This window comes from Cephus cinctus, unplaced genomic scaffold (assembly GCF_000341935.2).
Source record: "Cephus cinctus unplaced genomic scaffold, Ccin1 Ccin1_scaffold0405, whole genome shotgun sequence".
Taxonomy (NCBI): Eukaryota; Metazoa; Arthropoda; class Insecta; order Hymenoptera; family Cephidae; genus Cephus; species Cephus cinctus.
The window spans coordinates 18405-30758 of NW_014333089.1; the positions used below are offsets into that span (position 1 = coordinate 18405).

General features: G+C 39.2%; 1 protein-coding gene across 1 annotated transcript in view; it reads left to right on the forward strand.

Moving 5' to 3' along the window:
- Positions 1-283: 283 nt before the first annotated feature.
- LOC107267501 (nuclear pore complex protein Nup155) overlaps positions 284-12354 on the forward strand; it is a 39445-nt gene continuing 27374 nt past the window's right edge. The window contains exons 1-5 of the mRNA XM_025084825.1: positions 284-491; positions 2291-2438; positions 2505-2740; positions 3740-3887; positions 6874-6972. Coding sequence (XP_024940593.1) covers positions 484-491; positions 2291-2438; positions 2505-2740; positions 3740-3887; positions 6874-6972 — 639 coding nt within the window. The 5' untranslated portion in view covers positions 284-483. The remainder of the gene's footprint in view (positions 492-2290; positions 2439-2504; positions 2741-3739; positions 3888-6873; positions 6973-12354) is intronic.

Below are 12354 nucleotides of genomic sequence, written 5' to 3' on the forward strand. Positions count from 1 at the left end.
CTGAACTTTTTAATACAAACATTTCTGGCGCGCACGTTATTTATTTGCTTTAATGGCGATTGTAGAAGACATTTACATATGTCCGATGCAATCATCCCTACGAAATGTGATGTACGTACAAGCTAGATTTCAAGACCAAAGACTGAAATAAATTATATATGTATGCCTCTTTGGCGTATTTTTATTATAATAGATTGAGGTGTGATTCTTAATATATAACATCATCATCAGTTATCAATAATTATTATAAATACATCCTTCAGATAGAATTAATATAATGTGTTTTATCAACAGCTGTACAAGGAAGTGGCTCCTAGGTTAAATTTAGGAGCGATATGCCAGCAGTTCTTGTCCTGCCACTTTTATTCTGGAGTACTCGAACTATGTCTTTGCTGTGCCGAGAAGGTGGATCCTAATAATACTGCTCTACACTACTATAAAAACAAGGAACCTGCAGATGACCACGAAGGAAGTTTCGCGTATATGAAGAGGTTACAAATATTTTGATTATATATTTTTTAAAATATATTTGTTAGTAAATATACAGCCGAAAATCACAGATGAATTATGAAATAAGTATATAACAAGTATATTTCGTTTAATTTTCTTTATTTTGATAATCCATGCAAAAGATGCTGCATCAGACGAATCAGTATGATTAATTGATCACGATAATATGATAATTGATCAATTTTTTTAACAATGTCTGATCGTTCTTAGTATGGTTAATTGCAATATGCTTTACCTGAGCCATGCTGTTATAAATGCGTGAAATAAATATAATGGAACTATAAAGTTTTTATTTATAGAACGATTTTTTTAAAGGTCATATACAGGGTGTCCCATTTTAACGTAGACACTGCAATATCTCGAAAACAAGAAATTTTCGGAAAAAATGTTTGAGAAAAAGATTATCAGGCTCGAAGGGAGTCATCTAGTAAAATACCTGAATTTTTGGCCTGGGGCCTAGGTTAGGCCCTATGAGGCCCAAGTTCATTTTTGTAAATAAAAACCCTTATTTTTTACTACAGATTCGTGTTGTATAAAAAAAAATAATCAAGTTTTATTCTTGATAATTTTTCCATAAACCTTTTGCAACAGACGCAAAAAGCTCTCCAAGTTGAGTTTTGAAATACGTTAAAAATTCCTGTTTATAAGAAAAAGGGGATTAGAAGGAGAGAAAGGGATGACGGTAGGGGATGAAGGAAATTGGTTAATAAGGCTATGGAGGAGGTGGATAGGGAAAGTCAAAGAGAGAAGAGGTGGGAGAAGATAAAGGAGTCCAGATACAACAGGTGGTATAAGGAGGTGAAAGGGATACCAGGATATCTAAGAAAAGAATGGGGGGAGAGTAGGTGGAGGAGAGTGGTGAGGTTTACGTTAGGGAATGAAGTAAGGGAAGCAGAGTACTGGAACGAAGAGGAAGGAACGGTATGCAGGGTATGTGAAGGGGAGGAGGAGACATGGGAGCATGTCTGGGAAAGATGCTCGAGGAATAGAGACGAAAAAAGAAATTAGGAAGAAAATGTAAGGAAGATACTAGGAGAGGAAGGAAGGAGAGAGGTGGATGAGGGAGGTAGAGTGGAGAAGAGAGAGTGAGAGTGAAAGAATGTGTGTGTGTGTGTGTGTGTGTGTGTGTGTGTGTGTGTGTGTGTGTGTGTGTGTGTGTGTGTGTGTGTGTGTGTGTGTGTGTGTGTGTGTGTGTGTGTGTGTGTGTGTGTGTGTGTGTGTGTGTGTGTGTGTGTGTGTGTGTGTGTCGTCTTTTACGTATAGTAAAAGACGATATCAATGTGAACTTTGAGATAAGCGTTGGTACGAAAACGAGTAATTTTGAATCGTCGTGTAAAATATAGTTTTGCTACGAAGACCGAGGGATGGGATGTTCGAGTTATGTTTTATTTTTTTTTATTTTTCTTTTCTCCTTGAATCCCCTCTTGGACACGCGACACGTACAATGGGCACGACTATTTATTTCTAAACGCAATAAGGCTTGTATTTAATAATTATAGAGAATATTTTTTTTTGTATCTTCTATTAATCGTTAACTTGTACGAAGTCACGTGTCTCGGAGAATTCTATGGAGAAACGCGAAAACACATAAAATCAGCATCGATGAAAATGACTCGTTAAGTAATTCTGACTCGAATGCGATTTTCCCTCGTCTGACTTTATTAACTTACAGGTGCTATTACAATCATTACTATTAATGTCTATTATCAATCGATAAGGATCCGCGTAGCACCTAAACAGAAATAATATTAACGAACATGGTACAAATTTGTTGCTGCAGGTTGGAGATTTATAAAGAATTTACGTCGATGTTGGACTACCTATATAATCAAAACATTTCGAATTCATTGACTCCAGCACTTTCAAGCAAAATTGGCTCCTCTTTATTTGATGCCCAGACTGCAATCACTGTTCCACTAAAGGAAGTGGTAAGCTATCGAATATTAGGTCATAGAATTGGAATATTTGTTCCATCTAATTAGTATTCCTTTTAGATGCACGAGATAATAGATGATGCTCTTCATTCACCATGTGAGATTCTTCATGCTTCAGTGTATACGTGGATGATAGAAAAAGGTCTTCATGGAGAACTAATAGCTCTTGCCGCACTTTCATTGAAAGATTATCTTATTCGAACAAATGCACCGGAATTGTTATGGCAATTTTATGAAAGAAATAAAAATCATGCTGATGCTGCTAAAATTCTTGAGGCTTTGGCGAGTAAAGATGGGTATGTTTTTCTTTACTTTTTGTTGTGTGCTAAATAAGCGCCTATTTAGTGTGTATGCACTAGTACACCATAATCGGTCAATACTACTCTATCTAACTCAACAAAAAATGCATGAAATTAAATTTGGTATTTTCAAAATCCAATCAATGTAATACAGGAAAGTAGAAACAGACGAAGGACATAATATTTTCTCTTATTTTATAATATGTTGTATACAGGGTGTTCTCATGGGAAGTTGCTGAAATCAATCAACTATTACTTAGACATTTATGCACAGAACGAGAAAAGTAAAGTAGCTTTAGAAGAGTAAATTTGTCAATTTTATTTACATGTGGACTTATCACAACCAGAAGTGTTTGCGTCACAATTTTATTGCGTCTAAGAATGTCATGTGAAAATTAATAAAAGATCATTGCTATGACGAAAAGCCAAAGAAAAAAGAAAAATCAATTGCAAATATTAAAAAAACGATTGGTAGTATCTCAAGATACATTTTATTAAAACGTATTTTTAATAGTTGTCGAAAATGACTTGATAACTGTACGAATTCTGACAATTTGCACTTTGAGAATATTTATAATTGAGATAAACAACTTTTCATGCCAATAGATAAAAATAATATATACTTGAGATAAGCAACTTTTCATATTATTGGATAAAAATAATATATAAATTCCTCTTAATAAGTAAACTTCTGGTTACATTCAGTCTACGTGTGAATGAGATTGACAAATTTCGTCTATTTAAAGTTACTTTACTTTTCATGTTCCCAGCGTGTATTTGAAAATACCAGCTGATTAGTTTTTGCAACTTTCCATGGGATACCCTGTACATACATACATATAGTCTTATAGTGTTTGAAGCTGTTGATAATAACTATTGTTGAAGGATTGACAATAAAAACTTTAACTACAAAAAAATGTGATTTCGATTTCAAACAATAGTGAAAGTATTTACTCAATTTCATTCATGAATGAAAATGTTGAATTTTTGTTATAGTCCAGATATGCCACTATCCCAACGAGTGGAGTACCTGGCGCGAGCTGTTGTGTGTATGCGTAGCGATCAAGCTGGCTATGCTCCCCGTCTAGGGGTCTTCCTACGGGAGTTGGAAGACAAAGTAGAAGTAGCCAGAATACAACAACAGGTGTGTAGATTTATACACTCTTCAATTACCAACAAATAGTTTATTTTACCAGCACACGTGATACGGTCGAATCTTGTTCATAACAATTCGGAATCTGGTGTTAATAAATATTGGGCTAAATAGGTTTTACGTGCGGGATGATCGCTTAAACCACGCAGTTGCATCTTATGTATTGACCATTACAACAACAAAAATTAATACTACAGCTGTGGTACTTTCAAACTGGAAGTTCTCGACAAATATAAATGTTACTGTTTCATCTATATTTTTTATCATTTTTCCTAAATTTCAACTCGATTAGTTAATTCTTTATATTAGTGTTGAAGTCTCTCACAATTATATAATTGTTATAAGTATCCGTATCATTAGAGACGGTATCTTCAAACTAAGAAAGATATCCAGTCTTTAGTGAACAACAGATAATCACTGACAGCAGATTCGGTGCACTAGGTGTAACTGTGTTTCACATCTTGACGCGTATGCTTTGTACCATGGCGTCAGGACGACACATTACAAAAGTCCTGCACCTTCGTGCGCTGCCAACAACACAGCGGTGCCTCCGACCTCCATCTCTAAAGATTTTGCCTTTCGATTTCTCGCAAAAAACCATGTCCCCCGGTTTTTTTTTTTTTTTTTTTTTTTATAGTATAGTGCCAGTGCATGGCCAAAGGTGCGGAACACCGAGTCCCCTGTAGACGCCCTCGTGGAGTCGGGACGCGGCACCATGGAAGTAGGCGAAAGGGACACGGCCACCACTATTTTGATTTATTAAGGAGTTTATGGGATAGCCAGTTTTTGTAAGTACCGCGAGAGCGGTTTTATTTAGGGAATACTTCGCGGAAAAAGATAGCCGAGCGGGAGTGATGTGGACACACGGATGCCTAAGGTGGCGATCTACGTCAGAGCGCATACTTCCTATGAAGAAAAAGCTCATCTTCAACGAGAGATCTATTAGGATCGCGAATCGCGTCACGAGGGATTCGCGGATTCGGTAGGCACGCCGAAATAGGGCAGGCTAGCCACCAAGAGTCGGTATAATAGTGAGCCGCCGTTGGGGAGTACACAATACGCGACGGAATTTATATTGTAAAATCCTTCGTTTATTTAATAGTAATAAACGAAACAGTATTCTACGTGCTGCGTAGTCATTTTGTGCGTCTATCTACTGACTGAAATTTTCTTTCATTGTCCCCATGTTCGTCTCTACCATTTTCAGTGCGCTGAGGCTGATTGTGAGCCGCTGGGAAATGTGGAAAACGGTCGTGGTGAGGGATCAATAACTGGCGCCCAACAATTAGATTTTCGGATTTTTTCTCGATTTCAGCACGTTGGGAGCGGCCACGGATTATTTGTAGGCAACGTCGATGGACGGCAAGTGTCACAGCGTATAAAGTACTCAGGAAATCTCTCGCTTGGGATATTTGGTTCTCTGTCATACTGTGTATACATACGGTTAACCCGCGAAATCAAATTCAAAAAACTGTTTTATGCTATAAGTTTAAATAGTATAAAAGAACTAGAATCAAGGGATTTTAGTGATAAATAATTATTTCTTATTCTTGGTGTGTTACTTCGAACAGTTTTCTTTCTTTCTCTTTCAAATACAGAAGTAGAGCGGATATTTTTAATTATTTGTGAGTGATGTCTGAATAAGAACTAAATAAAATCAGTAACGAGTATCGTAATTCAGTTTGCCAAATTTGATCTTAATTTCAACCGCAAGTCAGGCGGGCGCCAGTCAATTGTTTTCTCACCGGGAATTAACAAACCGGTATGACCTGGGAGTTGGGGTAAAACAGTCCCAACTCCGCTAAAACGAGAGTTCTCACGGGACCTATCAGAAGAAACGATAGCTTAACGGATCTTGTCGGTTTTTGGGGATGCGTAAAGTCGGAAACGCAATTATAGGAGCTGATCTTGGGGGTTGCGTGAAATGAGCAAACGCAACTAGGTGCACGACCATTTAGGCCTGCTAGATTGAGGTAGAAAGCGTCGAGGTAAGCGTCAAATAGGGCGAGATACAGAGATCAACGTATCGAGAACTTAATAGAACGAATCGGAGCTGTAAAATAGAAAGCCCTTCACCAATTAATAAATTGGGAGTCCTCACCGGAGCTGGGGCACCTAATCCATGAAATCCGGGAACTGTATCCTGGGGACACTCAGATGGGTACTGCACTAGAGCACAGCACTACACCTTCGAAACACAGGTAGGAAATCGGTAGGATTTCTTAGATATAACGAGAGCAACGCGAGAACTATACAAGCGGGAACCTTTTAGACCATACACGAAACACAGCTAGAAAAACTATCAACAGATAGTACGTGAGCACGAGCCAGCTCGTGTCACCTCGATCAGTGTCGCAAGACGGACTTTCACAATATTCAAATTCGAGAACTAATCATTCTGATTGGTTGAAATCCTTGTATCCGATAACTCTTATCCATTCCCTCGAGTTGTCTTTTTAAACAAAATGGAGAACTTTCCTTAGCGAATCGAAGATCCTCTACGGCCGCTTCCCCAAGGTGTTGGGCGACAGCTGGGCATCACACCCAGAGGGATCCTCCCCTGCCCTTAACCGTATCAAAAACTACGCTTCCGCCCGCTATACAGCCCTTTGCCTCTCTCCAATGGGGCGCCGGTATCCTACCCGGACTTCTGCCGGTCTGTGAAGTCGTCTCCGTCGGATATTCTCCTCTACCAGGCCACTCGGTACGACGAGACTATCCCTTCACGGTAGATTGAAGCATCTTGACCTCAATTAAACACTAACGAATCTTCGGAGAACGTTGGCGTAACTGTACGAATCAATCCAAGAGCGTAGCTTCCGAGCAGAGTGGCGACTTAGAGGGATCCAGGAAACGAGAATGTTGATCGAACGGATGACGGATGTGCGTGACATAATTGCGCATACATACATTTTAATATAGCAGATGATTGGTTATACTTTATGTTTTACACGACTGTATACAAATTTTGTTCCAGATCTTGAATACTATTTGCAACCAGCAACATCTTTACGACCCGATGACAGTACGTGATGCCAAGTTGAGATTGAACTCATCACTAATTCCTATTACACAGGTTTGTAAGATTAATATTTTTCTTATATATTATATATAGGGAACCTGATTATTAACTCTCTGAATGTAATCCGTTCTCACTGTGGGTTAAACGAATTGTGCGATGAAGCTAGGTGTACTGTCGTATCGTCGTCGTATCATCCATACGCGGGCTTTACTCAAGTCTTACAGCGCACTTCAGCGCATGTTGTAAAAGAACGACATTTAAAATACATATACAGGAAATTAAATGTTTAATATATTCCATAAATAATTATTTATTTTGTTCAGAGTTTTTAAAAAACGACTTCGAAATGTTTTTGCTGCATAACAATGAAAACACTAACAGTGCAGCGGAAACGCCCGTACGTACGAAAACCAAGTATGTGCCTGAAATGTAGGAGAGAGAAGGTCGTCGCACCGAAAGGAGGAGGCTGAATGGACGGGCCTAACACGCACACAAGCACACGAGCACTGGTAGTTTCCTAACTCTCGCTCTACTTCACAGCGACAAGGGATTGCGGGGTTTTCTATTCAGAGGGTTGACAGGAATTTAACAGTACTAAAATCGTAAATATATTGTATTTAAAATAACATACTTGCACTAAGAAAACGATTTTATAGGTAACTTATGGTAATCTTTCATAAATTTTCAATCGTTCGAAATAAGTACAATTCAAGATCAATAAATCACTATTATCATTCGGGGAATTTATTTTTTATTGAATTAACGCAAATATAGTCTATTTAAATATATCCTCCTTTTAATAAGACACTCTTATAGAAAATTATTGAAAAGACGCTATAAAAAACGGATTTTAGTGGTGGTGTACTTATTCATACTTCTTTTTAAGCCTCTTTAAAGGTACTTTGAATCTAATAGAGCGCTAGGGGCACTATTATATTGTTATTATTCCGTCTGTTAAAATGGGATCAATCCCGGATGAGGAATAATCAACTTTATCTATTTGAAGTGCAGAAGGATTGATTGTGTTCTCAATGGAGAACCGGCGCGATGCACTTATTAATAGAGAGTCGCCTATGAATTAGACACGGTCACACAGATACGAAAACTTCATTTAACTAAAAGGGAAAAATATTACAAACATGAGTAATCATCATATGACGGCCTGTGCTTGTAGCGGCAAACGTCCGCATTTAGTGCCACTAACACACCCGAGTTTTTTCAAAACTATTACAAAGTATGAGTCTCGCGAACAAGGATCGTAAAATTAATAACATGTGCCAGGAAGAAAACTCAGAGTTTGCATATCTTTGCCATTTCCGTTGTCACCACACTCTGATTGGTGAACTTTGACCGGCTCCCGTTTACAAACTATGCACTTTTGAATAAAACTAAGGTCATTTTCGTAACCTGCTTTTGAACCTGATTCTCGCTACGTGGAGATTATCATCGAATTTTGGGACACCCTGTATGCATAACCCGCGCGCAGCGTCAGAGTACAACAGTGTGTACCTCGAAAAACAATGCACATCGAAAAACAATCGCACCGGCAGGAAACTGAAAAATCTGAAGTGCCTACGTTTTTTGGCGACATCTCAGTTTGATTGGTCAACTTTAAATGGCTCTCGTTTGAAATTTAGGCACTTTTCAACAAAAGGAAGGTCATTTTCGTGATCAGCGATGCCCTCCGAATATGGCTGTATCCAGTTAGTGAGGATATTTAGAAACACCTTGTATATTAGTTAGATTAATTAGACACCCTTAATTTAATTTATTTTGATTAAATGCTATAATCACGGTGAGTGAAATACACACTCGAAACAACTATACCAGTTTTATTATTTCAATAACGGTTTAATCCACTCAAATCTGCATTGATTGGTCCAAACAAATTCCTCGTCATTTTAGCTTTCCAGCTAACGCTGATATTCCATTTTTTTTTATAAGGAAACCGTTTTCGATGTCCCCCTTCGATTTTGTTCGTTTGTTGATATGTTATTTTTCATCAAAATTTAAGTGACACGTATTTTTTTATCTGTGGAAAAACGGTTTCAAGGGATGAAATCACCCTCAAAGTTAGGCACCTCCAACGGTAGTTTCGCAGTTTCGCATATTTATGGTTCTAATATCAAAATCAATCCAATTGAAGAATAATGTTCATGGCGAATAATGAAAAATGCCTTTTGTTCGATTCTGATGGGGTGAAATTATACAAATTTGCAGGGATTCAAATTTGAAAAATATTTGTATAACAAAAAACAACAACCATCATATTTCAATGAAACCAATTGCATTCGAAAGATTAAAAAAAAATAAGGAAATACGTGTATTTTGGCTTTTCGAAAAAACTTTGTTTAAGGAGTATTCTATACATGTAGAACCAAACTTCCGTTAAAAACCGCATTATTTTGCTTAAATATGCCTTTCTAATCATTATAATATTCTTTTTATACATTCATTAAAGAGGTTACTCGCTTCAATAACATTCGGTTGAATTTTTTTTAACAAAAACCACCCCTTTGTATTCTAACCCCCGTCTAACGGCATTTCTTTTACGCTCTAATTCTAAGGGTTTTGGAGGTCGCTGAAATTGATTTTAGACTTTAAATTTTGAAATACAATATAAACAGATACTGTAAAAATTCAGTTTTTCCCATTCTTGTTATTTCGAGGAAATTGCGGGAAAAAAGAATTATAGATTGCTACAATTGACATACAACAGTTCTTATACCACTTGAAATGTAAAAAATTCTTTAATGTGCAGAAGAAACAAAATATAAATGCCTTATCTCGCAAACCCGAAGTTTAAATCTTGTTTGTTTACTACAATATGTTGCGACGTTATTCCTCATACGACAGCGAGACATTCTTTTTCGGTAGCTGAATATTTATGTTCCGCGGGGGTAAGAGTACGACTCGCGTAGGCTATTACGTGTTCGGTATCGTTTTGTTGTTGCGTTAACATTACTCCTAGCCCTATGTCACTAGCATCTGTTTGTAACGTGAACGGGAGCGAAAAATCAGGACAAGCAAGTGTCGGCGCGGAAGTCAATGCGGATTTTATCCGTTCTAAGGCCCTCTCTTGATTTTCCCTCCATTCCCACTCTTTACCCTTTTTCAATAAAGGTTTAGGGGCGCAGCAACTGAGGCGAATTCCGGAAGGAATCTACGGTACCAAGGCGCCATCCTTAAGAGCCTACGTAATTGTTTAAGGTTTTGTGGTGCGGGGTACTCGAGTATAGGCTGGATTTTTTCCGGATCAATTTGCAGACCGTTCTCATTAACCATAAAGCCGAGATATTTGACCTGCGAACGACAAAGTCGCATTTCTCGGGGTTTATAGTCAAGCCTGTTCGCGAGATAATTTCTAGGACTTTCTTTAACCAGATAAGATGGTCTTCAAAGGTTTTTCGTGACTACGATAATATCGTCCAAGTATGAGAAGACGTGCGGCTTCATCTCGGGCCCTATTAGTCGATCGACCAGGCGCTGGAATGTGGCGGGCGCATTCGTCAACCCATATGGCATTCGTTTAAATTGAAACAGTCCTTTCCCGGGAACGGTAAACGCGGTTATTTCTTTATTTTCTGTAAATCTGAAAATATGCTTGACTTAAATCGATAACAGACATATATTTCGCGGCACGCAACTTGTCTAAGATACTGGACATATAGGGTAAAGGGCAGGCATCCTTTTTCGTGACGGCAATTACTTTGCGGAAATCAAAGCAAAAACGGTAAGTGTTGTTCGGTTTCTTGATTATGACTATTGGTGTAAACCATTCGCTAGAAGAAAGTTTGATAATTCCGGTAGCTAGCATTGAGTCGACTTCGGTATGAATAGCTTCTTGAACTTTTGGCGAAACGGGATAATATTTTTTTTTTATCGCGCGATGTCCCTGTACGTCGATAACATGCTCAGTTAAATTAGTAAGACGAGGTTTCTCTAGAGGAGGCAGCAAATGATCTTCTAGGAATTTTTGTAAATGTGCGGACTCGGCGGGAGAAAGGGAGGTGATTCCAGAGCACAGCTCTGCGGTAATTGTGGAAGTAGGTTGGTTAGTTCAAAAGTCTTCAAGAACGGTAGCGGAACGCTACCCTGAGAAGCACCAACGACAATTCGCGAAATCAATGACAATGCCAAACTGTTTGATGAAATCTAACCCCAATAAACACGGAATGTTCAGTTTTGGAAGTAAGCGTACTTTTGCAAATTTAGTCTGGTCTCGAATAGTGATAGGAAGTTCGGTTTCACCTTCGGCTTTGCCTCGTGAGCCATCAGCGTAGACTACAATACTCGTGGGAGTATCTGCAATCGAGCAGTCAAAAGTTTTAATTAATGCAATGCTTTTCGGACCTAAATAGGTACGCGCGGAAACGGAATCAACGACAGTTAAAATTGGTTGGTCCTTAATTCTGACGGTTAAATATAAGCGGTCTTCTAAGCGTGTACAGCAAATAGGATTGCAGGCTTCGGCAATAGAGATATTGGAATAGACGAGTTAGTATTTGGCGCGACAGAATCAGTGGTTTCGGATGTGAGGGTAGGCTTAAGGACCGAGGTAGTCTTCTTAGTGTCCCCTTAGGCATTTCCCTGACACTTTGGGCAATTTTTAGTGGTTAGCCCGGGCGTGCCACAACGATAGCAAAAGATTTGATCCGCGTACGTACACTCGTTATATCGATATCCTGGTTGGTTACAGTTCCAACAGGAGAACGGTGATCGCGGAGGCAAGGAAAAAGAGTTCGAAATATTATTTGCGACGGCGACATTTTCGTTCTCATGATCCATGGCCGCAGCTGGAGCTTGAACATCAGATGACCGATTAGGAGTTGGTGGACGCGCAACCGGGATGCGCAACGAGTTCAATGATCTGACTGCGGGGGTCGAAGTCGGTGAGTGTCCTTGCACTGGGTTCACTACGGAACATATGGTAACGGAGGATTTGTTTAGCCGGGATAAGGGTACGCGGGCGGAACGGAATACGGATAGGGAGGAAAAGGGAACATGTAAGGTTCCCACTACATCCCATGCGTTTCGACCGTAGGATGACTCGAACTCATTTCATCGCGAACTGGAACGTCGATCGTTTACGGTCTCTTCGTGGATCGAAGACTGGGTAGGGATTCGAACGGTATTCGGAAGCAAAAGTCTTGATCTAGGGAGTGGTTGGGTAGGATGGTGAGGTAAAAACGTGGAAGCAGGGATACTAGGCTCCATGATTTGGACATGAGGAACGGGATTTAGGAGGTCTTGGGCCTGTTCCATCCCAACTCCCAGTTTATACCGGCTCGTCAGTTCCCGGTGAAAAAAGAATTGGCTGGCGCCCGCCTGGCTTGCGGATGCACGAACGACGGGTGGACGGCCGAAGGTAACGTAGGTTGGTTCTCAAAGATAGTCGTTCCCGTATGTCTTGCTATCGGTGTCGGGTCAAGTTAA